Consider the following 27333-nt stretch of genomic DNA (forward strand, 5'->3'; position numbering starts at 1 on the left):
CTTCTGAGCAGGCGGCCGGTTATCGTTGTTGATTTCAGGAATGGAAATAACACATCCTAATAAAGTAAAAGGTCAACACTGGGAAGGCAGATTTATTTTCTTCGTCTTTTTCTTATGATCAGTTCTACTAGGCTTTTTCAAAGCCCTCCCAATTGTAAATCAGCCCATATGGGCCGTGGATTTGTCTGGGGGGGTTGGAGGCGGGGGGGCTTGGAGCCTGTAGATCAGCCAGATGAATTTTACATGGGTCCCGGATTTGGCAGGAAAGGGAATTATGGAGGGTCCATTGAGGAATGTTCGTGGGAGTTGATTAATTGTTAGTTACAGCATGTTTATAATTGTAATAGAAAGTCAGTGCTGCAGGGTCTTCTCAGGACACAAGCCCCTACTCACAGCTTAGGAACTGAGTCAGGAGTGAGCAGAGACCCACCCACCAAAGTCAAGAGGGTAAATTCCACTAGTGTCACTGCTAGTAATGAAAAGGGGGAGCTTTGGTGATAGAGGCCATTGTCATTGCTGCTCAGAAAGTCTCATCCCAGCTCTTGTTCTTGGCCTAGTAGCTCTGTGGACATCGTGCCTCCCCAGCACTTCCTCTGACACAATGGGTTAGTTATTCTTCCTTCTGCTGGTTCTGTAGTTTGGGTTGGCGCTGTATCTGGGCTGACCTCACTTTCACAGCATGTTCTCCTCTGCTCCGCAGGCTTACGCACTAGAGGGGAACTTGGAGCTTGAACTGGTGAGAACAGCCTGCCTGTGCAAAGTGGTGATCTGCTGCCGGGTGACCCCGCTGCAGAAGGCCCAGGTGGTGGAGCTGGTGAAGAAGTACAAGAAGGCCGTGACCCTGGCGATCGGTGATGGGGCAAACGATGTCAGCATGATCAAAAGTAAGTCGAGGCAGCCCAGCCAGCTCTCTCCTGATGTGTTCTTCCGCACTTGCATGCAGCAATGCCCACTCTGCAAGAAACGTGAGAGCTGCTCTGCTAGTGCAAGGCTCTCTAATCTGGAACTTGTCCTGGATCCAGATTCTTCTGTGCCATGGTCGCATCACAGCAGCCAGAGCTATCAGGCAATCTCAAAGGCAGTCGCTTTCACATCTGTCTCTCTGCACATCCCTCTGCTTGAAGTCAAAGTAGACCTTGATCAATAAAATTGTGCCTTCATCCCCACTAGGCACCATAGGGTCTTTGAAACCTGGATGTATTCCAGACCTATAAACTTTCCTGCAGTGGTCAGATTCCTTACTGGTGCAGTTAAGTGATAGCTTTCACACCAGACTCTGTCTGAGGCCTCAGCAGAGTTCTTCCTGACTCCATCACCTATCTTTACACTAGGAACATCTGAGCCACAATGTCCCAGTGCTTTCTAGATACCTTATTTCACTAGGCAGGGAAAGAACATGCCCTCCAGGGAGTTTCCCAAGTCACCTTCATGCCATGTACAGTAGTAGTTCTAAAGGAGAGAGAAGGTCCTTCACCTCATGCTCTGACCACTCCAGGTTTGTCGTCTCAGTGAGAGATGTGGCTCCAAGTCAAGGTACCAGAGCTGAGAGCCATTTCTGGCCTGTGGGGGTTTTCTCCACTTCATAACTCCAAACCTAGGTTATGATGGACAGTGTCACAGCCATGCGTTACCTGGACCACCAAAGAGGGGGTTGCTCTAGCCAGTTGTGTTAGGAAAATTTCCCATTCATAAAGTTCATTGTCCTCATGGGATGGGTCCAGTGTCTCCTCCACCAGGGAGATAAGACACATTGACAGACTCTTAGAGCAGAACTGACACTCGACAGTGCAAGGGCTCTATCAAGGGCTCCATCTTGTATTATTTTTTTCTACAAGGGGGCAAATACCAGCTACGTCCTTTCCCACCAGGGTTACTGTGCTTGCCGATGGTTCTGATTAACAAGCAAGCAAAACCGAACATCAATATTGCATTTGTTTCCTGCACCAAGAGCAGGAACTTCTCTACATGTTGCCCTGGATTGAATGTAAAGAGCTTTCCAGTGTTGGTTTAGTTGGTACCAAGTTGCCATCAGTAGCCTTGGCAAAAGACTGGCAATTTTGTCATTCAGTATTGTGAATATGAGACTAGTATCTGAAAGTCCTGCTTTCCAGACCATTTCATCTCCTGCCTCGGAGATGAGTCGGGGTCTCCACCAAGGTCCAGAGTTTCTCTGGTCAACAGCCAGAGTCTGGATAGTGCACTCTTGAATATGAGCGTTTGTACTGAGGCCCAAAAGATCCTATTGGAAAGCAGGAATCTTTGACCAGCCAAGCCTACTCCATGAACTGAGAGAGGTTTCCCCATCTGAGCAGCTCTCAAGCAGGTGGTCCTGATAATGGGCTCATTGGCCATTGCATTTGGCATAGTGTAAAACAACAACAATTCTTTGATTTCTGCCTAGAGACACTTTGTCACAATCAGAGATGGCAACCGTCTCTTGTCACCCTGGAGTTACCGGCTCTGTGACCAGGTTGCTCTGTGTATCTTGAGAGCTATCTGAGGTGGTTACTTTGCTGTGAGAGCTGTGGAAAAGGAGACCTATTTCTCCATTGCAATGCCTGGGATGTGCTGCAAATCTTGCGGTAGAATAGGTTCATTTGTCTCACCGGAGGGGTGTTCCCTTCCAGCATAAAGTAAGGGGCTCTAATTTTTATCCTTGTAAAGCTCGTAGGTTCCATGTAAACATTAGTCAGGCTCTATTTGGTACTAAGTCTCTGGGAAGATGCCATTCTTGATGGCCCCGAGTGTTACTGAGATACCCACTAACGACTGATCTCCTTTCAGCTGCATGCTTACAGAACAGGTGGGCCTGCCTGCATCTCCAGCTCTGCAGTGTCTGTGCTTTCCATCTCTTTCAGACCTCTAGCTTGTCTGCGTGTCCCGAATGTCTCATACTTCACATGCTCAGAGAATTTTACCATGATTTCTATGGGGTCAAAACTTATCCACAACTTCCCCAAACCCTATAGCCAGCCATGGGGCTGACACCAGAGAAGCCAGTCCATCATGGTCAAAGATTGTCCATGTAAAATGCACTGTTTCACCATTACCATGACCGGGCAGTGGTTCAACTTCCTGGGTTTGTCAGAGTCCTTGTCTAGGACAAAGGGAACTCCTGTGACAGGTCTTCATTGCACCATGTGACATGACTGGCACTGGAGCTATGAACATGCTTTTAGCAAAGCTTTCCCTCCTTGTGACTTGTTCTAGGGGTGGCAGCAGTTTGGTCACCTCTGTTTCCTTTTTGGCCCTTTCACCTGGAGCAGATGCTCATTTTGGTGCCCTGCTGCCCCTGTTTGCCTGGAGCTGCAAAGCCTGGGGCGTCACTGCTCCCTTAACTCCCACCAGGGGGAACGTGCAAAGGCCACTCAAGGGAGAAATGGAGGTTACTTACCTGGCACCGGAGTTCCTAGAGATGGAGTCTGTATTCACACTCCTGGTTCACCTTCCCCACTTAGGAGTCCTGGGCTAGGGATTCCTGACGTAGTGGAAGGAACTGAGGCTGGTTGAGGCCACCCCCCCTTTTATGCCCCCAGAACCCGCCAGGTTGGGAAGTGGACGGGAGTGGCCCCAGTGGATGCTGCTTTGCAGAAAGTTCCAGAAGCTGATAGCGCAGGCAACTGGGTCCCAGAAGTAGGACTATGCAGAGCCCATCTCGATGAACTAGGGTTACAGATAAGTAACCAAGTCAGTGCAGATATTCTGCTCTGCTTACGGGCCACATTCTGCTCCCACCCACCTCGCCCTGCTGACTTCAGTGGGAATGACAGAGAGTAGAGCAGGACCCTCCCTGGGCAAGAGCTAACAGCTGATCTCATTCTCATGTTCTCCTCTCCCGGCATGCATGGAACTATCACAGATCTCCTCTCCAGTCTGGCTCCATCGTGATCTTCATGAGGCATCACAGGGCTGGTAGCGATAGAATGAGACCTATTACTGGCCTGCTTAGCAAGGACGAATGGGCCTGGAGAGTGTAGCTCATGCTCTCGCCCCTAGGCAAGGAGACCTGGAGCAGGGTGATGGGAGCAAGTTGCAGAACCGGCACTAGGCGGAAGCAGACGAAGCAATTGCTTAGGGCCCTGAGCAGCTCATGGGGGCCCCTATTCCCTCGTTACTACAAGAACTGGAGGGAGGGGGTATTCCTGCCTCAGGCCCCCAATAGGCTAGCATGGCCACTAGGCGGTTGGCACTGTCACAGTCTGGGCTGTTCCAGCGTGGAGTGTGAACAAGGATGTCAGTCTTCAGGGCTGCCACTCGGATGCCTTTCACCAGCAAGACGTTCACCTGGCCAGCAGAAACAGCCACTCTGTTCTGCAGGTGTCTGGCAGCCCCAGATTGGAGCTGCGTGAATGGGCAGGTTGTGAAGTAGGTGTTCCCTGGGTGGACAAGTTCCCTGATCGGTTCCCAGCTGGGTACATGGCCAGCAGGGGTTGCTGATCTTTGTGGGTTTGTTTTAGATATTCCCTTTTTTTTTTTTTTAAAGACTCAGGACTGAGTGGGTGCGCCCAGAGTGGGCCTGTCGGTGTTACCTGTCCTACCCAGTCCCTCTGCCCGTTTCCGACTCCCACTTGTTACGGGGATTGCAGACCCTTGGGGGCAGCCCTCATCCCAGGGGCCTCTGGGCACTCCTGCAGTGCAATTAATAGCTGCTGATAGGCCTGTGAGGAGTGTGAAAGGAGACAGCTTGGATACCTGTAAATGTTCTGTATAGTTTTGTGTGAATGTCTCAGCATCCCCTTGTGACCCATGGGACCCCTCTCAGCCCTGTCAGCGGCTGCATTTTAGGGCATGACCGGGAGGACTGTTTCTTTATTTGGTGCCTTATGACTATAACAATTCCTCACACTAGATTTAATTAAAGTGAGATTATTCAAAAGAGTCTCTTGCGAATCTTCCTCATGTGAATTTATACAAATTGATTAACTGGGGCCTTTTAATTAAGAAAGAAAAGACTAAGTGCGGAGCTTCCAGGGAGATGATAGGTCCGGCAGACAGTCAAGAAAGAGTAAAGAAAAGCATGTTACAATGATCATTAGACAACACCACCACCATGAGAGGATGGGGGCTCAGAGTTCTGCTCGACTCAGTATTCCATAGGAATTTCCAAATCTAATCAACCCCTAGCCATCGAGAACAGTGTCATTAGTTGAATCTCTATCGTTAGCTGTCATATTAAACATACGTCTCTGTTTAATAAATGCAAGTGATTATTAAGGCTTTTCTGTGTAATGTTTGAACTAATAATGCCCACAGGCTGTAAGACGACTCAGACTGGTTTGTACTAGATGGGCTGTTGGTCTGACCCAGTATGGCCGTTCTTGTGTTCTTAGTGTATAGAAGCATCTTATGCACCTGGGAGTGGGAGCGACCATGCACACTCACTGCATTTAAACACATCTCAAAGGTCATTTTCTAGCAATGGCAATATGATAAAGTGAGTTTGTGCTGGTGGAAAACATTGACTGTCAAGGAAAAGATTCATTGTCATTAGCACATAAATGAACTCACCTGTTGGAAATACATAAATTAGTAGTCAGAAACCAATCTGTTACTCAGCAGCCTGCAGTGTGACCGGTGGGCCAATTGTGTTCTGTGCAGGAATGTCCTCTGCGCAAGTGCGGGTGTGACCCACAAAGACTACATGTCCCAGCATGCAGCGGGTGGTCTGATAAACACCAGTGCTAACAAGCTCTCACTGTATTGATCTGGATTCTCCTCTTGTTGCAGCTGCCCACATTGGGGTCGGGATCAGTGGCCAGGAGGGGATGCAGGCTGTGCTGTCCAGTGACTTTTCCTTCGCACAGTTCCGTTACCTGCAGCGCCTGCTCTTAGTCCACGGACGATGGTCCTACATCCGCATGTGCAAGTTCCTCAGATACTTCTTCTATAAGAACTTTGCCTTCACATTAGTTCATTTCTGGTATGGATTCTTCTCCGGCTTCTCTGCGCAGGTGGGCCAGTTTCTGTGTTCCTGTCACACTGTATATTAGACCTTGTAATAATCCTTTTCCTGCCCGAACGTCTGCCAGCAGAGGAGCCCAAAGCACTTTACAGAGAGGACTGACGAGCCCCCTTCTCGTCCCGCTGTGAGGAACTCTGGGGAAGTCCAGTTAACCCCCTTTTACTGATGGAGTCACTGAAGCATAGAAAGGCTAAGGACCAGCTTTGAGTGCCTACATAACGTTCACAGTGTGGTCCTGGGTCACACAGGGAGCCAGCGGAACCCAGCGTTCCTGACTCTCCATCATGTGCACAAAAGTAGCTTCCTCTGCAAAATACAACCATGATGAGACAAGCCAGCTCCTTCCTTGGGGCAAACATTGCTCTTCTGTTGTCATCATTCCCAGTGTTTCTGGTTGGGATACTTCTTCCCATGGGCATTGTAGTGGATTTCCCTAGCTGCTGTTCTCACCCGTTCACATGCTTCCATTGCCGACAGAAGTGGGGTGCTCAAGGCCTGCTTAATGCCAGCAGCCACCCAGTGACATTTTTCTCTGGTGTCACAGAATTTCACATGCTCACCAGGATTTTGTGAATTGATGTAAAACTATCGAGTGTTGTGCAAATCCGGAAGCAGGGATGGGGAGGCATTTCCATTCATGAGGGGAGCACGTGGGAAAACCTGCCAGAAGGGGGCAGGAAACTCACGGGCTGGTTCACATTGTGGGCAGGGCAGGGGTGTCAAGGCAGGGACCTGGCCGGGCCTGAAGCAGACACTGGGGCAGAGCTGGGCAATGCCGTGGCTGCCTTTGTTTGTTTAAGCAACAGGCCACAAAATTATTTGAAGCCCAAATCTCCTGTGGATTGTAGCTGCCTCCTTGGGAAGCCATGTGCTGTGACCCACCTCCCCTGCACCTGTGCGCTTAATGCTGGCTACAGGCCAGGGAACCGGCGGGCGCGTCACAGTAGCCCAGGGGGAATGCAGATAATGTGAAAATGTTTGGCCAGGAAAATGCCCCGGGGCTAAAATGCAGCGTTATTGTGTGTGCTGCTAATGGAGCAGAGAGCAGGTTAGCATTTTTCCCAGCGTGCTTCTGATATAGGGTCAGATCCCACACCTGCCTCAGATGCAATTTCTGCTACTTCCGCAGGGGCCTGTGATGGATCACTGCTGCCCCCTAATGGCTGTCATACAACCCTGCTGCCAACTCACAAAAAACAGCAGTGGTTCTCAACCGTAGGTCATGACCCCTTTTTAATGGGGTTGCCAGGGCTGGTGTTAGACTTGTGGGGCCCAGGGTCGAAGCCAAAGACTGAGCTCCACTGCCTGCAGCCGAAGCCCAGGGTGGCAGGGCTCAGGCTTTGGCTTCAGCCCTGAGCGGCGGAGCTCAGGTTACAGTCTCCTTTCCCCCTCGTCGCTGAAGCCTTTGGGGTTCAGCTTTGCCTCCCCCCTACCAGGCTGTGGGGCTCAGGATTCGGCTTTGGCCCCCCCAGCCCAGGGCAGTGAGCCTTGGGTGGGCTCAGGCTTTGGCTCCCCCTCCTGTGGTCTTGTAGTAATTTTTGTTCTTCTTCGAGTGATTGCTCATATCCATTCCAGTTAGGTGTGTGCGCGCAGCGTGCACATTTGTCGGAGAAACTTTTACCCTAGCAACACTCGGCGGGTCGGCTGGGTGCCCCCTGGAGTGGCGCCGCTATGGCGCCGGATATATACCCCTGCTGACCCAACCGCCCTTCAGTTCCTTCTTACCGCCCGTGTCGGTCGTTGGAACAGTGGAGTGCGGCTTAGCTGTCCTCCACCTTCCCTAGCTACTCGTAGTCTCTTATAGTTGTTGTATTCGTAGTATAGTTAACTGTTGTTGTGTGTATATATAGTTCGTTAGATTTAGTTATAGTTCATAGTTATAGTTGTTAGTTAGTAAGTGTTGAGGGGTTCGGGGGTAGCCCCTTCCCCGCACCCGGTGCCGGAGCTCATGCCTGGCTCACCGGGTTTCAAGCAGTGCTCGGCCTGTCATAGGCCGATGCCAACAGGAGATCCCCACGACTCCTGTTTGAAGTGCCTAGGGGAATCGCACTTATCGGCTAAGTGCCCAATTTGCAAAGCTTTTAAGCTGAGAACTAAAAAGGAGCGGGGCATTAGGTTAAAGCAGCTCCTAATGGAAGCGGCCTGACACCGTCGCCCTTGGCACCGAGAACGAGCCAGTCGGTGAGCAGAGGCACCCCTACGGCACCGGGCGTCGCCGGTAAGCCTAAGGATTCCCGGCAAGAGCCACCGGCACCGAAATCGACTCCGCGCCGCTCCCTCTCCCCGAGGTCGAAGATGGCGAAGGGTCAGATGGCAACACCCGCGTTGCAGCCAGAGACTGCGCCTAGGTCTGACCGCCCGGCACCAATACCTGCCACAGCGCAGCCAAAACCGGTACCGTCGACTCCAGCCCCACGAGGTCCATTGAGTCCGGCACCTGACAGCTCACCGGCACCAGCCGTGGTAGAGCTCGCTTTGCCTTCTACCCCGGAGACTTTCTCCGCGGAGAGAGACTTGATCGCCATGACCGAGGCGGCACCGCCCCTATCCCTGGCACTGCCGGTGCGGGTATTGCAGTCCATGGGCAAGCCGACCCTGACCAGACCACCGTCTGTCAGCGTAGCGGACCGGCACCACTCAAGATTACGATCCCGCAGGCACTCTGAGTCGAGATGTCGCTCCCGCTCTCGACGTCGCTCCCAGTCCCAGCACTGTTCCTCACCATGGCACCAGTCGGACTCTCGGCACCGATCAGTCTCTCGCTCCCCAACCCGCTACTCGCGGTACCGCTCCAGTTCCCGATACCGTACCTCCCGGAGCAGGTCAAGGCGTAGAGACTCGAGATCCCGGTTGACCTCCCAGCACCGGTCCGGTCGCAGGTCCCGGTCTCGCTCTCAGTACTGCTCTGTGTACTGGCATCAGTCCCCACGATCGAGGGGTGCGAGATCCATCGGGACTTCGGCTCCAGGCTTTTCTGCTCCACCATGGCCATCCAGACACACGTCCTTATCCTCCCAGGCGGACAGCTATTGCGACCGGGACCGGGATATGGAGGTACCTACGGGAGTTTTCCAGGACTCTTGACCACAGGACATAGGACCTCAACAGTGGTCCTTCTGGACACCCTGGGCGTACCACCAAGCCCAGGGTGCTCCCCTAGTCCAGACCCGCTTTGCTGCCTCAGAACATCGGGCACCAGAGGCCACCATTTCCCGCCCCCCCCGCGGTTGAGTCGGAAGAGCACGCGACACATCCTCTGGACTCCCCGGGGCAGCTGGAGCAGGAACTGTCCCAGGAGCAGGAGGCCGTCCAGGACCCTCTCATTCCTGGGGTATCATCCTCCTCCTCACCGGATGAGGCTGTGGCAGGGACCTCATCATCAGGGCCCCCGCCGATAGACCTCAGGGCCCATCAGGACCTCCTTCGCACGGTGGCCCTCAATATCAACCTCCCAGTGGAGGAAGTCCCGGAAGCCGAGGACCCCGTAGTGAGCATCCTCACCGCTGATGCTCCCACTCGGGTCGCACTACCATTCATTAAAACTATCCAGGTCACTGCCGACACCCTCTGACGGTCTCCAGCCTCCATTCCACCGACGGCAAAGAGAGTTGAGAGAAAGTACATGGTACCCTCTTGGGAGTATGAGTACTTGTACGTCCATCCTCTTCCCTCCTCCTTAGTTGTCCAGTTGGTCAACGAAAGGGAGCGACATGGCCGGCAGGCACCGGCCCTAAAGTCCAAAGAGGCCAGACTGATGGATCTCCTGGGTCGTAAGGTGTACTCAGCGGGGGCCCTACAGCTCCGAGTGGCCAACCAACAGGCTTTACTGAGCCGATACAATTATAACACTTGGGCAGAAGTGGGTAGGTTCACCGAGCTGCTACCCCCGGACTCACGCCAGGAATTTAACGCGTTCCTGGAGGAAGGAAAGAAAGTGGCCAGGACCTCTCTCCAGGCCTCCCTAGACGCAGCCGACTCAGCGGCCAGAACTTTGGCCTCGGGCATCACCATGAGGCGTATCTCTTGCTCCAGGTCTCTAACCTGCCTCCTGAGCTGCAGTACACCATCCAGGACCTACCCTTTGATGGCAAGGGTTTGTTCTCGGAGAAGACTGATCCCAGGCTGCAGAGCCTGAAGGATAATAGAGTCATCATGCGCTCGTTGGGAATGCATACCCCTGTAACCCAGCGTAGACCCTTCAGGCCCCAAACACACCGCCCGTACTTTACACCTTGGCAGAGGCAGGACCTCAGTAGAAGGCGCGGGTGGGGTGGCCGCAGATGCCAGTCTGGTCCCCAGGGGGGGCCAAAAGCACGGGCCTTCTAAGGCACCACTGGGCCCTAAGTCCAACTTTTGAAGGTGCGCCCGGGGACGGCGTACCAGTCTCAGGACAGGATCCTTTCCCTCCCTTCTCCAACCGTCTCTCCTACTTCCTCCCGGCGTGGTCCCAATTGATGTTGGACCTTTGGGTTCTGCGCACAGTGAAGCAAGGATACCACCTCCAATTTGCTTCATCACCGCCCTCCCGCCCCATTTCCCGGTCCCTCTTCAGGGACCCCTCTCACGAGCAAGTCCTCCTGCAGGAGGTCCAATCTCTCCTCACTGCAGGAGCTATAGAGGAGGTACCTCTAGACGAGAGAGGAAAGGGGTTTTACTCCCACTATTTTCTGATTCCCAAGTCCAAAGGAGGCCTCAGACCTATCCTAGACCTGCGCGGACTCAACAAATGGATGCTCAAGTTGAAGTTCCGCATGGTCTCCCTGGGAACCATTATCCCATCCCTGGATCCTGGACACTGGTATGCCAGCCTCGACATGAAGGACGCGTACTTCCACATTGCCATCTTTCCACCACACAGGAAGTACCTTCGCTTTATGGCCAACCACCAGCACTTCCAATTCACAGTCCTCCCCTTTGGCCTCTCCACAGCCCCGAGGGTGTTCACGAAGTGCATAGCCGTCGTCGCCGCCCATCTCCGCCGGCAACAGATACATGTGTTCCCGTATCTGGACGACTGGCTCATCAAGGGGACCTCTCAATCTCAGGTCTGGCAGCATGTCGGTATAATCACGGACCTGTTCTCCCAGTTGGACCTACTCCTCAACACCGAGAAATCCACCCTGGTCCCCACACAAAGGCTGGACTTCATAGGGGCAACGCTGGACTCCACTTAAGCCAGAGCCTACTTGCCTCAGCCCCGCTTCCAAGCGATCGTATCGATCATACGAGGTTTACAGGCCTCCCCAATCACCTCAGCTCGCACCTGTCTCGGACTCGTGGGGCATATGGCCGCATGTACTTATGTGACCAGGTATGCCAGACTCCGCATGAGACCCTTTCAAACTTGGCTCCATTCGGTCTTCCGCCTGGGCAGGGACCCTATAGATGTCCTGGTGTCAGTTCGCCCCAGCCCTCTCCGCTCCCTCGATTGGTGGCTAACTCCATCCCTGGTATGTGCAGGGATGCCGTTCCATCCTCAGCCGCCGTCGATGACCTTAACGACGGATGCGTCATCCCTCGGTTGGGGGACCCATCTAGGTCACCTGCGTACCCAGGACCTTTGGTCGTCCCAGGAGTTGACACTCCACATAAACGTCTGGGAGTTGAGAGCAGTCCGCCTTGCGTGCCAGGTGTTCCAGCAACATCTTCACGGACGTTGTGTTTCGGTATTCACGGACAACACAACGGCCATGTACTACATCAACAAACGGGGGGGGGGGGACCCGCTCGTCTCCCCTGTGTCAAGAGGCCATTCGATTCTGGGACTTCTGTATAGCCCACTTGATAGACCTAGTGGCGTCCTTTCTTCCGGGGGTCCGGAACGCTCTGGCGGATCGGCTCAGCCGGTCCTTTCTATGTCACGAGTGGTCAATAAGACCGGACGTCATCCATTCGATCTTCCGGAGGTGGGGGTTTCCCCTCATAGACCTGTTCGCCTCCCGCTCGAACAGGACGTGCCAGGAGTTCTGCTCCTTTCAGGGTCTCTCTCCAGGGTCGATCACAGACGCATTCCTCCTGTCGTGGAGGCACCACCTGCTGTATGCCTTCCCTCCGTTTCACCTGGTGCACAAGGTCCTGTTAAAGCTCCGCAGGGACAAAGTGCATCTGATCCTGATCGCGCCTGTGTGGCCCAGACAGCACTGGTTCACCACCCTGCTAGATCTGTCAGTGGACACCCCAGTTCTCCTCCCTCTCCTCTCAGACCTGATCACGCAAGACCACGGCAGGCTTCGTCACCCAGACCTGCGAGCCCTCCACCTCACAGCGTGGCTCCTGCATGGCTAAACACAGCGGAGTTGCGCTGTTCCACTCCCGTTCAGCATATTCTCCTCAGCAGCAGGAAGCCTTCCACCTGCTCCACGTATTTGGCAAAGTGGAAACGCTTCTCTTGCTGGTGCGCAACTCAGGGTGTTACTCCTTCGGAGGCCTCGATTCCCACAGTCGTAGACTACCTCTGGTACCTTAAGCAACAGGGCCTGGCGACATCCTCCCTGAAGGTGCACTTAGCCGCTATATCCACGTTCTGCCCAGGTGAAGGTGGCCACTCCGTGTTCTCCCACCCCTTGATCTCTCAGTTCATTAAGGGCCTAGAGTGTCTCTATCCCCCTGTACGTCGCTCTGCCCCTACCTGGGATCTCAATTTGGTCCTAAACAGACTAATGCTCCCACCCTTTGAGCCGCTAGCGACTTGCTCGCTCCTGTACCTATCATGGAAAACGGTCTTCCTGGTGGTCATTACATCGGCCAGGTGGGTCTCCGAGCTGAGAGCGCTCCTGGTGGACCCGCCCTACACTGTTTTTCATAAAGACAAGGTACAACTGCGCCCTCATCCGGCGTTCCTTCCTAAGGTTGTGTCTGCCTTCCATACCAACCAGGACATCTTCCTCCAGGTCTTCTTTCCGAAGCCCCACTCTTCTCGGCGGGAGCAGCAGCTACACTCCTTAGATGTACGCAGGGCACTCGCTTTCTATAATGAGCGAACAAAGCCGTTCCGAAAGTCCCCCCAACTGTTCGTGGCGGTCACGGAACGGATGAAATGTCTGCCAGTCTCCTCCCAGAGGATCTCCTCCTGGGTGACCACATGCATCCGTGCATGCTATGACCTAGCTCATGTCCCTTCGGGCCACCTCACAGCGCACTCTACCAGAGCTCAAGCATCATCAGCCGCCTTCCTGGCACGCGTGCCTATCCAGGAGATATGCCGTGCAGCGACCTGGTCATCGGTCCACACCTTCACCTCGCACTACGCGCTGGTCCAGCAATCTAGAGATGATGCAGCCTTTGGCGCAGCGGTTCTGCACTCTGCCACATCTCACTCCCACCCCTCCGCCTAGGTAAGGCTTGTGAATCACCTAACTGGAATGCATATGAGCAATCACTTGAAGAAGAAAAAATGGTTACTCACCTTTGTAACTGTTGTTCTTCGAGATGTGTTTCTCATAGCCATTCCAAGCCCACCCTCCTTCCCCACTGTCGGAGTAGCTGGCAAGAAGGAACTGAAGGGTGGCTGGGTCGGCTGGGGTATATATCTGGCACCATAACGGCGTCACGCCAGGGGGCGCCCAGCCGACCCGCCGAGTGTTGCTAGGGTAAAAGTTTCTCCGACGAACGTGCACGCGGCGCGCACACACCTAACTGGAATGGATATAAGCAACACATCTCGAAGAACAACAGTTACAAAGGTGAGTAACCGTTTTTTGTCAGAAGGGGGTCACAGCACAAAGAAGTTTGAGAATCCCTGACTTAGGGAACGTCCAGACTACCCGCCCTATTGGCAGGTAGTGATCGATTTATCTGGGATCGATATATCGCGTCTCATCTAGACGGGATATATCGATCCCCGAACGCACTCCCCATCGACTCCGGAACTCCACCAGAGCGAGAGGCGGTAGCGGAGTCAACGGGGGAGCCGCGGACATCGATCCCACGCCCTGAGGACCCAAGGTAAATCAATCTAAGATACTTCGACTTCAGCTATGCTATTCACGTAGCTGAAGTTGCATATCTTAGATTGACACCATGCCCCTAGTGTAGGCCAGCCCTTAGAGGACCAAAGAAGTGCCACCATGGCTCACCAACAGAGTAAAAGAAGCTATTGAAAGCAAAAAGGCATTATTTAATAATTGGTAGTCAAATCCTACCAAGGAAAATAGAGAGGAGCATCAGCTCTGGCAAGTCTTTGGTACAAGTATAATTAGGAAGGCGAAAAAGAATTTGAAGAGCAACTAGCCAAAGACTCAAAAACTAACAGCCAAAAAATTTTCAGTACGTTGGAAGCAGGAAGCTGCTAAACAACCAGTGCTAAAGGAGCACTCTGGGAAGATACGGCCATTGCAGAGAATCTAAATTAATTCTTCATATTAGTCTTTACTGTTGAGGATATGAGGGAGATTCCCAGCGTTCTTTTTAGGTGACACATCTGAGAAACTGCCTCAGATTGAGGTGTGACTAGAGAAGGTTTTTGAACAAATTCATAAATTAAATAAGAAGTCACAATGACCAGGTGGTATCACCCAAGGGTTCTGAAGGAACTCAAATATGAAATTGCAAAACTACTAATCGTGGTATGCAAACTCTATCGCTTAAATCCACTTCTGTACCAGATGACTGGAGAATAGCTAATGTGACACAATTTTTTTTAAAAGGCTGCAAAGATGATCTTGGCAGTTACTGACGGGTAAGGCTGACTTCAGTACCAGGTAAATTGGTTGAAGCTATAGTAAAGAATAGAATTATCAGACACATAGATGAACACAATCTCTTGGGGCTTTTGTAAAGGGAAATCCTGCCTCCCCAATCTATTTGAATTCTTTGAAGGGATCAATGAACATGTGGACAAGGATGATCCAGTGGATATAGAGTACCTAGATTTTCGGAAAGCCTTCACACGGTTCCTCACCCAAGGCTCTTAAGCAAAGTAAGCTGTCATGGGATAAGAGGGAAGGTCATCTCATCGATCAGTAGCTGGCTAAAAGACAGGAAACAGAGTAGGAATATGCATCCGACAAAGTGGGTATTCACCCACAAAAGCTCATGCTCCAATACGTTTGTTAGTCTATAAGGTGCCATGGGACTCTTTGCTGCTTTTACAGATCCAGACTAACACGGCTACCCCTCTGATACTAGGAATACATAGTCAGTTTTCAGAATGGAGAGAGGTAAATAGTGGTGCCCCCGAGGGATCTGAACTGGGACCAGTGCTGTTCAATATATTCATAAAAGATCTGAAGAAAGGGATAAACAGTGGAGTGACGAAATTTGCTGAAGGTACAAAATTACTCAAGATAGTTAAGTCCAAAGCAGACTGCAAAGAGTTACAAAAGGATCTCTCAAAACTAGGTGACTCGGCAACAAAATGGCAGGTGAAATTCAGTGTTGATAAATGCAAAGTAATGTACATTGGAAAACATAACCCAACTCTGCAAGGATTGGGCCAAAAGAAATCTGATGAGGTTCAACAAGGACAAGTGCAGAGTCCTGCACTTAAGACGGAAGAATCATAGACTCATAGACTTTAAGGTCAGAAGGGACCATTATGATCATCTAGTCTGCACAATGCAGGCCACAGAATAGCACCCACCCCACTCCTGTATCAAATCTGCATCTGAGCCATTGAAATCCTCAAACTGTGCTTTAAAAACTTCAAGGTGGAGAGAACCTTCCAGCAAGTGACCCGTGCCCCATGCTGCAGAGGAAGGCGAACCCTCCCCCCCCCCAGCTTCTGCCAATCTGCCCTGGAGGAAAATTCCTTCCCGACTCCAAATATGGTGATCAGCTAAACCCTGAGCATGTGGGCAAGACTCACCAGCCAGCACTCAGGAAAGAATTCTCTTTAGTAACTGAGGGCTTGTCTACATCAGAAAGTTGCAGCGCTGGTGAGGGAGTTACAGCGCTGCAACTTTGAGAGTGTCCACATCTGCAGGGCATCACCAGCGCTGCAACTCCCTGTTTGCAGCGCTGGCCGTACTCCCGTTTTGTCTCGGGTGTAGAGGATCCAGCGCTGGTGATCCAGCGCTGGTAATGCAATGTAGACACTCACCAGCGCTTTTCTTGACCTCCGTGGAAGGAGGAAGCCTCTGGTAATCAAGCTGGTTTCCTTTCCCGGTTTGCTCTCTCGGTCCCGGAGCCAGCCAGCAAACCGCAGGGAAGGAGACCTGCTTGCTCGGGGTTCCGGGACCGAGAGAGCAAACCGGGAACGCCGCGGTTTGCTCTCTCGGTCCCGGAGCCACCCAGCAAACCGCGGGGAAGGAGACCTGCTTGCTCGGGGTTCCGGGACCGAGAGAGCAAACCGGGAACGCCGCGGTTTGCTCTCTCGGTCCCGGAGCCAGCCAGCAAACCGCAGGGAAGGAGACCTGCTTGCTCGGGGTTCCGGGACCGAGAGAGCAAACCGGGAAAGGAAACCAGCTTCGCCGCGGTTTGCTCTCTCGGTCCCGGAACCCCGAGCAAGCAGGTCTCCTTCCCCGCGGTTTGCTGGGTGGCTCCGGGACCGAGAGAGCAAACCGCGGCGTTCCCGGTTTGCTCTCTCGGTCCCAGAACCCCGAGCAAGCAGGTCTCCTTCCCCGCGGTTTGCTGGCTGGCTCCGGGACCGAGAGAGCAAACCGCGGCGTTCCCGGTTTGCTCTCTCGGTCCCGGAACCCCGAGCAAGCAGGTCTCCTTCCCCGCGGTTTGCTGGCTGGCTCCGGGACCGAGAGAGCAAACCGCGGCGTTCCCGGTTTGCTCTCTCGGTCCCGGAACCCCGAGCAAGCAGGTCTCCTTCCCCGCGGTTTGCTGGCTGGCTCCGGGACCGAGAGAGCAAACCGCGGCGTTCCCGGTTTGCTCTCTCGGTCCCGGAACCCCGAGCAAGCAGGTCTCCTTCCCTGCGGTTTGCTGGCTGGCTCCGGGACCGAGAGAGCAAACCGCGGCGAAGCTGGTTTCCTTTCCCGGTTTGCTCTCTCGGTCCCGGAACCCCCCTTGAAGCCGCCCAACAGCGCTGCAGTGTGGCCACATCTAACACCACTTGCAGCGCTGGTTGCTGTAAGTGTGGCCACTCTGCAGCGCTGGCCCTATACAGCTGTACTAATACAGCTGTAACAACCAGCGCTGCAAAATTTTAGATGTAGACATGGCCTCAGATCCCCAGCCCATCTAACATCCCATCACAAGCCATTGGGCATATTTACCACTAGTAGTCAAAGACAAATTAATTGCCAAAATTAGGCTATCTCATCATACCATCCCCTCCATAAACTTATCAAGATTAGCATTGAAGCAAGATATGTCTTTTACCCTCACTACTCCCCTTGGAAGGCTGTTCCAGAACTTCACTCCTCTGATGGTTAGAAACTTTCATCTAATTTCAATCTAAACTTCCTGATAGACAGTTTCTATCCATTAGTTCTTGTGTCCACATTGGTACTGAGCTTAAATAATTCCTCTCCCTCCGTGGTATTTATTCCTCTGATACATTTATAAAGAGCAATCATATCTCCCCTCAGCCTTCTTTTGGTTAGGCTAAACAAGCCAAGCTCTTTCAGTCTCCTTTCATAAGACAGGTTTTCCATTCCTCCGTTCATCCTAGTAGCTCTTCTCTGTACCTGTTCCAGTTTGAATTCATCCGTCTTAAACATGAGAGACCAGAGATGCACACAGTATTCCAGATGAGGTCTCACCAGTACCTTATATAACGGTGCTAACACCTCCTTATCTTTGCTGGAAATACCTCACCTGATGCATCCCAAGACCACATTAGCTTTTTTAGCGGCCATATCACATTGGTGGCTCATAGTCATCCTGTGATCAACCAATACTCCGAGGTCCTTCTCCTCCTCTGTTACTTCCAACTGATGCCTCCCCAGCTTATAACTGAAATTCTTTTTACTCCCTAAATGCATGACCTTGCACTTTTCGCTATTAAATTTCCTCTTATTACTATTATTCCAGTTTACAAGGTTATCTAGATCTTCCTGTATGATATCCCGGTCCTTCTCTGTGTTAGCAATACCCCCCCAGCTTTGTGTCATCCGCAAACTTTATTAGCACATTCCCACTTTTTGTGCCAAGGTCAGTAATAAAAAGGTTAAATAAGATTGGTCCCAAAACTGATCCCTGATGAACTCCACTAGTAACCTCCTTCCAGCCTGACAATTCACCTTTCGGTATGACCCACTGTAGTCTCCCCTTTAACCAGTTCCTTATCCACCTTTCAGTTCTCATATTGATCTCCACTGTTACAGACTAGGGACCGAATGGCTCGGTGGCAGTTCTGCAGAAAAGGACCTAGGGGTTACAGTGGATGAGAAGTGGATGAGAAGTGTGCCCTTGTTGCCAAGAAGGCTAATGGCATTTGGGGCTGTATAAGTAGGGGCATTGCCAGCAGATCGAGGGATGTGACCATTCCCCTCTGTTCGACATTGGTGAGGCCTCATCTGGAGTCCTGTGTCCAGTTTTGGGCCCCACACTACAAGAAGGATGTGGGAAAATTGGAAAGAGTCCAGTGGAGGGCAACAAAAATGATTAGGGGGCTGGAACACATGACTTATGAGGAGAGGCTGAGGGAACTGGGATTGTTTAGTCTACAGAAGAGAAGAATGAGGGGGGATTTGATAGCTGCTTTCAACTAACTGAAAGGGGGATTCCGAAAAGGATGGATCTAGACTATTCTCAGTGGTAGCAGATGACAGAACAAGGAGCAATGGTCTTAAGTTGCAGTGGGGGAGGTTTAGGTTGGATATTAGGAAAAACTTTTTCACTAGGGGGTGGTGAAGCACTGGAATGGGTTACCTAGGGAGGTGGTGGAATCTCCTTCCTTAGAGGTTTTTAAGGCCTGGCTTGACAAAGCCCTGGCTGGGATGATTTAGTTGGGGTTGGTCCTGCTTTGAGGAGGGTGTTGGACTAGATGACCTCCTGAGGTCCCTTCCAACCTTGATATTCTATGATTCTATGAAATGATGGTGTCTAAATTAGCTGTTATCACTCAAGAAAGAGATCTTGAAGTCCTTGTGGATAGTTCTCTGAAAACGTCTGCTCAAGGTGCAGTGGAAGTTAAAAAAGCTAACAATGTTGGGAATCATTAGGAAAAGGACAGGTAATAAGACAGAAACTATCATAATGCCCCTATATAAATCCATAGTTCATCCACACCTTGAATAGTGTCTGCATATGTGGTCACCCCATCTCAAAAAAGATATATTGGCATTGGAAAAGGTACAGAAGAGCTACAAAAATGATTAGGGGTATGGAACAGCTTCTGTATGAGGAGTGATTAATAAGACTGGGACTTTTCAGCTTAGAGAAGAGACGGCTAAGGGGATATGATAGAGACATTTATAAAATCATGACTGGTGTGGAGAAAATAAATAAGGAAGTGTTATTTACTCCTTCTCATAACACAAGAACCAGGGGTCACCTGATGAAGTTAATAGGCAGCAGGTTTAAAACAAACAAAAGGAAGTATTTCTTCATGCTATGCACAATCAGCCTGTGGAACTCTTTGCCAGAGGATGTTGTGAAGGCCAGGACTATAGCAGGGTTCAAAAAAGAACTAGATAAATTCATGGAGGATGGGTCCATCAATGGCTGTTAGCCAGGATGGGCAGGGATGGTGTCCCTAGCCTGTTTGCCAGAAGCTGGAAATGGGCGACAGGGGGTGGATCACATGATGATTCCCTGTTCTGTTCACTCCCTCAGGGACACCTGGCACTGACCCCTGTGGGAAGACATGGTACTGGGCTAGATGGACTCTTGGTCTGACCCAGCATGGCTGTTCTTATGTTCTTATGTAACTTGTAGAAGTTCAGAACAATTAATGTACAGTTGCGCTGTCCCTAAAGTCATAGCGTTTCACTGGTTCCTGATAGTATCGTCACAGTCCTGGTCCTGACAGCATTTCTCTGATAAGAGAAATCCTGGTTTTGAGAAGTGTCTGCTTTGGGGGATTTAATTTGCATCAGGTTGAAACTCAGCTCAAAAATTTTTAAAAACAAAATGTAATTTCACTTCCCCCATTCATGACACATTCTGCACTGCCCCAGTTACTAAACACGGCTAAATGTCACCAAGAAAGGGCCAAATCCTGCAGTGACGGGGGCATGGCACTCAAATCCCTTCTTCCTGCCCATCCCCAAAGCATTATCAGGGCTCAGTCTGTTGTAGCATGAATGTGTTCCCCTCATAGAGATACAGGTGTGGGAGTCTCTAACTGATTCACATCACTGGGGTTTAACCAATAAAGAGCCCGGTGTCTGTGACTCTGTGAACCTGATAGGTCTGTTCAAACAGCCTTGTTCCAAGTTACAACTGTTACACGCACTCCTTCCTCGTTTTCATGCAGCTAGAACTAGAGTGATCACCCTGTCTCCGTTGGGAGTGGTGGTAACTCATTGCTTAGATTGCAAGCTCTCCAGGGCAGAGCCTGTCCGCTCTGTGTTTGTAACGTGCCTAGCATGAGCAGGACCCAATCCTGGTGTGACTCATAATAAACATAATAAATAATCATCTAATCTGAAAACGGGAGAGCCCAGAGAGTTCGGTACTTCAGATCATTTGTGTTTAATTATATGTATTATATATTTTCTTCAATGTACATTTTTGGGGCTTTTTATTTATTTATTTGTTCTTTTAAAGGAAGCTGCATGATTTTGGCTCAATATTCCAGAACTGCCCAGCAGTTTCTCAGTGCTGGGCCAAGGCCAGTGGGTGCCATTTACTTTTCAGTTGCCTGCAGCAGCCGAGAGGGGCTGTTTGTGTCACAGATTGAATTTTGAAACGTAAACAGCAAAGGAATTGCTTTGCGACAGCTTGTGCCCTTTCTGCCAGGCTTGGCGGGAGCTCAGTGTCCCAGGCATGGCCCTTAGGCCGGCCCTCTGCTCTGGACGAATGGCACCTTCTGTGAATGAAGATGTAAAAGACTGACAGAGGGGCGGGGTCATTGGTTGCCATTACAGATGAACAGAGGCTTCCCTTTGCTAACCGACCTCTCTAATCTCTTCTAGACCGTGTATGATCAGTGGTTCATCACCCTCTACAATCTGGTGTATACCTCCCTCCCGGTGCTAGGAATGAGCCTCTTTGACCAGGTACCGTTTACTGTGAATACCCAGGCTCACTTCTAGGGGGGTTATTCCTGGATTCTTTGGCTCAGTTCTGTGATCCCTTCTGGACAGGAAGTAGGTGAATAAAACCTGTGCTAGAAACTGCAGCAATTTCCCTGCCGTGAGTAGAGCGCAGAGCACAGTCCTGAAGTGTGTGGGAGCCAATTCTGTCTTATCTTGCATACGTGGCCCTGGTTTGAGCATGGCTGGAGCCCTCTGGGTTGTACTGTTAGTGACGATAATGGAAAAGGTGCCCTCTGCAACCCTGGCCTAATGGGAGAATATTCACATCCTGCTGGGCCTGGACCCGAAGCCTGAATCAGTCCTTAATCTTCTTTGACTAAGGATTAAGCAATGGCTTCAAGATTTGGCCCGCTAACCAATATTTGTAAGCACTTTACAATTATGTACATGCAGCTGCCTCTGGGGTGAAGACTGGTGACTAACAAGTGCACATGTAACATTGAGGTGGGGAATTTTGGCCAGGGACAAAGGAATGAATGAAGCAGCGGCGGCAATTCGGTGGCAGGTCCTTCCCTCTGAGAGGAACACAGGGACCCGCCGCCAAATTGCCGCCGAAAAGCCTGGAGCCAGCCCTCGCATCGAGTGCAAAAATTCCTTGTTACGGCTCTGATCGAAACTCCCTTGTTGTATTCATTCCCTCTGAAGCACCTGGCACCAGTCACTGTCAGCAGACAGAATACAGGGCTAGGTGGACCTTTGGTCTGACCCAGTCTGGCTGTTTTTATATTCTTATGTCACAGACTTGGAGTATTTGCTAGTGTGACTCATTTGCACTATCAAGAACATCCTGAGTCCTGTTCACCTTGAACTTGACCAAAGCTACCCATAGGCTATTGCCCCTGCTCCGCCCCCGCCAGCTAAGACAGCACCAAGTCAAACCCAAGAAACATTCATTCATCAGTTCCAAGGCCAGAAGGGACCACTGTGCTCAGCTAGTCCGACCTCCTGGAGAATGCACAGATTTCCCTTCTCCTCCTTGCCCTTAATCTCCAGCTCTGGTTTTAACATGCGCCCTCTTCCCCTCTCCGCCTAGTGCCTTCTTTTCTTCACCCGGAAAACCCCTGAGCCCCAACTCACTGCCCTGGGGCCTCATGTTCTCAATACTACGTATGGACCAGGCCCCTGCAGACCAAAGAGATGGGTTAATGCTCACAATGCCCTTAATCACCATCTGGTGTGATGGCCACAGCCAGTGCTCATGGGGGTCTCCAGGCCAGGCCCTCTATGCTGACCCCTTTCTGTGGAGCGTTTCCTACGGAGCACTTGTCTCAGTCCTTCAGAGCTGCATTCCATTGCTGTCTTTGCCCCAGCAATATATCAGCCTGGCCCTACCTGCATTGCAGAGGCTAAACATGTGGGAACTTGAGAGACGTCCAGTGGCTCACAGGCTCAGGGCTCCAGGTCAGACAGTCCTGGACATTGGGCTGGAGTGTGCCTTGTAAGGCGTGTGACCCCCATTTATCCTTCTCGTCAGCACTGGGAAGGTAAAACCCATGCTGGAGAACACGCCTGAGTGCTCTGGTGATGTGACCTGTTGGGCAGCATGGCTGAGTGGTGTGCTGGGGGGTGGGGTCCGTGTCACTGTTGGTCTGCTAGCCTCTCCCCTCTGTTCCCAGGACGTGGATGACCGCTGGAGCATGCAGTTTCCTCACCTCTATGAACCTGGGCAGCAGAATCTCTACTTCAACAAGATCGAATTTGTCAAGTGCGTGCTGCACGGGATCTACAGCTCCCTCATTCTCTTCTTCATCCCCTATGGGGCCATGTATGACACCGTGAGAAGCGATGGGAAAGCCATTGCTGACTACCAGTCCTTCGCACTGATGGCCCAGACCTGCCTGCTGATCGTGGTCTCTGTGCAAGTAATGCATCACTGTTGGCATTATTATTTACTTCTTTATTTTATTATGGTAGTGCCTGGATGCCCCAACTGGGATTGAGACCGGATTGTGTTAGGTGCTGTACATACGCTCAAGCCCCAACTGGATTGTATTAGGTGCTGTACGTATGCTCAGGCCCCAACCCTGCAAAGATTTAACTGGACACATGTGAGTTGCTCAGTTCTCCAGTGGCACTGTTCGTGTGGAAGTCTTTTCAGTACAGCGGCTGTAGTGAGGGACAGCTCCTGTGTGGGGGAGTTTACAGCTCAGATGGACAACACAGACTGGGGTGGGAGAGGAGGAGCATTCTGGCCCCATTTTACAGGTGGGAATGAGGCACACAGTTGTGTATCGACTGTCTGTTTACACGGCAGTGGTGTCTGCACTAGGTGGATGACTTTCGCCTCTGCAGTCTGTGGATGTAGAAACAAGCCCCATGGATCTGGGGGGGGAAGTAGTAGATGTGATGTATCTTGACTTTAGTAAGGCTTTTGATACTGTCTCACGTGACCGTCTCATGAGCAAACTAGGGACACACAGCCTAGATGAACTTACTTTATTGAATTTAACCAGCTGGATGCACAACTGGTTGGAAAATTGTATTCAGAGAATATTTATCAATGGTTCACAGTCAAACTGGAAGGACATATTGAGTGGGGTCCCACAGGGATCTGCCTTGGTTCCGTTTCTGTTTGATAGCTTCATACATGATCTGGATAATGGCACTAGAGTTTGCTTATAAAGTTTGTGGATGATGCCAAGCTGGGAGGGGCTGGAAGTGCTTTGGAGGACAGGTTTAGAGTTCAAAATGATCTGGACAAACTAGAGAAATGGTCTGAAATAAATAGGATGAAATTAAATTAAGACAAATGCAAAGACTTGGAAGGAACAATCAGTTGCATACGTACAGAATGGGCAATGACTGCCTAGGAAGGAGCCCTGTGGAAAGGGCTCTGTGGGGTAAAAGTGGATCACAAATGAAATATCAGTCAGCAGTGTAACGGTGTTACAAAAAACCCAAACATCGTTCTGGGATGTATTAGCAGGAGTGTTGTAAACATGACACGAGAAGTCATTCTTCCGCTCTGCTCTGCGCTGATAAACAGTCTCAGCTGGAGTCTTGTGTCCAGTTCTGAGCACCACACTTGGCGAAATATGTAGCCAAATAGGAGAGAGTCCAGAGAAGAGCAACAGAAAAGATTAACCGTTTAGAAAACATGAGCTGTGAGGGAAGATTGAAAAAACTGAGTTTGTTTAGTCTGGAGAAGACAAGACTGAGGGAGACATAATAGATTTCAGGTACGTAAAAAGTTGCTCTAAAGAGGGGGGTGATTGTTTTCCTTATCCACTGAGAACTGGACAGGAAGCAATGAACTTACATTGCAGTAAGGGGGATTTAGGTTGGACATTAGGAAACATTTAGATTGGATGACCCTTGAGTCCCTTCCAGTCCTGTGGTTCTAGGATCAGCAGTGGCTCCAGGCACCAGCACTCCAAGTGTGGGTCTGGGGTGGCAAGTCACAGGGGGAGCCCTGCCAGTCCCTGCGAGGGCGGCCGTTGGGCTGCCTTTGGCGGCTTGCCTGTGGGAGGTCCCCAGTCCCGCGGAATCGGCGGCAATTTGGTGGCGGGTATGTTGAAGCTGCAGGCCCAGCGGCCCTCCCGCAGGCAAACCTCCGAATCCACGGGACTGGGGACCTCCCACAGGCAAGCCGCCGAAGGCTGCCTGACTGCTGTGCTTGGAGCGGCAAAAAAGCTACAGCTCCCCCCCCCAATCTAGGATTCTTCCTAACTGTCAGGGTGATTAAACACTGGAATAAATTGCCCAGGGAGGTTACAGAATCTCTGTCACTGTAAGAGCAGGCTGGACAAACACCTGTCAGGGACAGTCTAGATAGTACCGAGCCCTGCCCTGAGTGCAGGGGGCTCGACTGGGGGACCTCTCCAGGTCCCTTCCCGCCTGACATGTCTCTGGTGCTGTGATCTTGGTCTCATTGGACCAGGCTGGCAAAGCTTAGCCAGTGCCGTGCTGAGACTCGGGTTGGGTCAGGGTGAAGCAGTGCTGATAGGACGGGTGAAATGGCTGCAAAAAATGGTGAGTTCCTCTCAGCTCCACAGCCTGAGGCTTTCCACCTATTTCGGGGTCTTACTGGCTCCTCCCGCTATTTCCTGATGGCCTGGTAACCACAGGGAGCCAGCACTGTCTCCTGTGAATGGCCAGGAGCGCACAGCCTTTCTTCTCGGGGCGGGACCTCGCCACAGCAACTTGCTGACTAAACGAGACAGGTGGCAGAACACGTTCCACCCTGGCGGGTGGGGGACAACACGGGGGAGCAGCCCTCTCTGCCTGCCTGTCTTTGGCACCTGGATGTGGGATTGGTAAAGCCGCTGAGCTCCGCTGCACTGATTTACCCTTTCAGATCGGGCTGGACACTGCCTACTGGACAGCTGTGAACCAGTTCTTCATCTGGGGCAGCCTTTCCGTTTACTTTGCCATCATCTTCACCATGTACAGTGACGGCATGTACCTGATCTTCACAGCCTCCTTCCCTTTCATTGGTAAGCACTGGGGCAGCTCCCGCACAGGGCTGCGGCTCCGAGTGGCCTGAAGTACGGCCAGTATGTACCGAGGAAGTGCCCACAGCGGCAATAACACACGGTTGATCTTATTTGTCACCGTCGGGTACAGTACTTGTTCATTTTTCTCTGGTGCCCACTTGTGCATACACATGTTCATGTGCCCGTTCACCAGCGCACGGTGCACACTCATGCATACCATATATGTGCACATGCCCTATACCTATATCTACAAATGCTCCTCCAAATAAATCCATTGAATAGGATTTAATTGCAGCTTCTTATTTATATGTCTTCTCCAACATTCAGCTGGGTGGAGTTTGGGCCCCACAAATATTTGGGGAATTTTTCTGTGCAAATATGTTTGTTCATATGTGAACAAGCTGGTGTATTGGTACCAGAAGGTATCGAAGTGTGGTCACCCGGTCAGGGAGAGAAGCTATGCTGTGTGACTTTAGTGTGCAGTCACCCATCAAAATAGCAAATGAATGCTGGAGATGAATGATTTGTGAGCCACCCTCTGACGGATGTTATTTTGCATAAGTGCCTGTGAGCACGTGCAACCAGTGAACAGCATCGTCGGAATGAGTCCGTCCGTGGACAGGTCATGAGCAGGAGGAGGAGCTATAGCCTCAGTGAAGGTATTTGCTTCAAATAATCCCACCAGCTCCAACAACTCTCTGCATCCAGCATGAACAGAGCTCAGCTGGGAGCATCTTGTCGTTTTGGAAGCCCTGAGGTTTGTTGGTTCCAGTCTCCAGTCAGCGTTTTGGCTGACACGCACTCCAGTGTCACAAGCTCCTTAACTCCTCCGGGATATGTCCTTCGGATGAGAGAAGTCACCAGCTCCATTCTGCCCATCTGCACTTAGCTGCCTAGGAGATAAGGTGACTGTAACAGAGCTAGACGTTGAGGCGACATGGAAAATTACAATAGAGTCATAGGAACAATGAGAGGGAAATCAGTGGTGGAATCTGCTCAGCATCTTAGATTTTGACACGCGTATGCAAGGAGTCTGGGGAAGAAACAGGATGAACTGGAAATATTAGTACATAAGCTAAAGTATGACTCAGTTGGCATCATAGAGACTTGGTGGGGAAGGTCTCATGACTGGACTGTTGGTACAGAGCGGAACAACTTGTTCAGGAAGGACAGGCAGGAAAGGGTGGAGAGGTTGCGTTATATATAAAAAATCTATACGCTTGTTGTGAGATCCAGGCGGAGGTGAGAGGCAGACCAGCTGGAAGTCTCTGGGTAATGATAAAAGGAGGGGAAATAGGAATGATGTCATGGGAGAGGGAGTCTATATACACCACCGAATCAGGAGGAGGATGTGGATGTGGCACTTCTAGAACAAATAACAGAAATATCCAAAACACAAGACCTGACAGCAATGGGGGGACTTTAACTGCCTCGGCATCTGTTGGAAAAGTCATACGAAAAAAATTCCAAAAAGTTCTTGGAATGTCTTGGGGACAAGCTTTGTTCCAATGGCTTTGAGCTGGTATTTTTATAGAAGAGGGTCAAGCATTGCCTCTGCCTGGCTTAGGTAGGACTGACTGAGCAGCGGGTGGACGCCTCCCTAGCAGCCTGCTACAGGCTCTCTAGGGAAACTGAGCAAACCCAACACACCGCTGGGAGGCAGACAACCATTTAACTAGAAGGCTGTGGAGATTCCCGCAGGACCACGGTCCTTCTTCTCTTCAAGTCGGTAGCCCAGCGCTTCAGGGAATGGTGCCGGTGATTCAGCAGGTGGTGCTCTCCCTTGGCGTTCCTGCAGAGCTTATGCCCTGGGGGGAGGGACTGCTGGAGAATGGGTATCTAA

The 27333-nt window shown here is 51.2% G+C and overlaps 1 protein-coding gene across 2 annotated transcripts in view; it reads left to right on the plus strand.

The window, feature by feature from the left end:
* Positions 1 to 27333, plus strand: part of LOC115653584 (phospholipid-transporting ATPase FetA-like) — a 124614-nt gene that overhangs the window by 92238 nt on the left and 5043 nt on the right. The window contains exons 22-26 of one of the 2 annotated variants that reach the window (XM_030567032.1): positions 701 to 884; positions 5728 to 5951; positions 20932 to 21015; positions 22671 to 22916; positions 25352 to 25490. In XM_030567032.1, the coding sequence (XP_030422892.1) occupies positions 701 to 884; positions 5728 to 5951; positions 20932 to 21015; positions 22671 to 22916; positions 25352 to 25490 (877 nt within the window). Of the gene's footprint in view, positions 1 to 700; positions 885 to 5727; positions 5952 to 20931; positions 21016 to 22670; positions 22930 to 25351; positions 25491 to 27333 lie in introns of both variants that reach the window. The other variant, XM_030567033.1, reaches the window with a different exon arrangement.

Source organism: Gopherus evgoodei, chromosome 6 (assembly GCF_007399415.2).
Source record: "Gopherus evgoodei ecotype Sinaloan lineage chromosome 6, rGopEvg1_v1.p, whole genome shotgun sequence".
Classification (NCBI taxonomy): domain Eukaryota; kingdom Metazoa; phylum Chordata; order Testudines; family Testudinidae; genus Gopherus; species Gopherus evgoodei.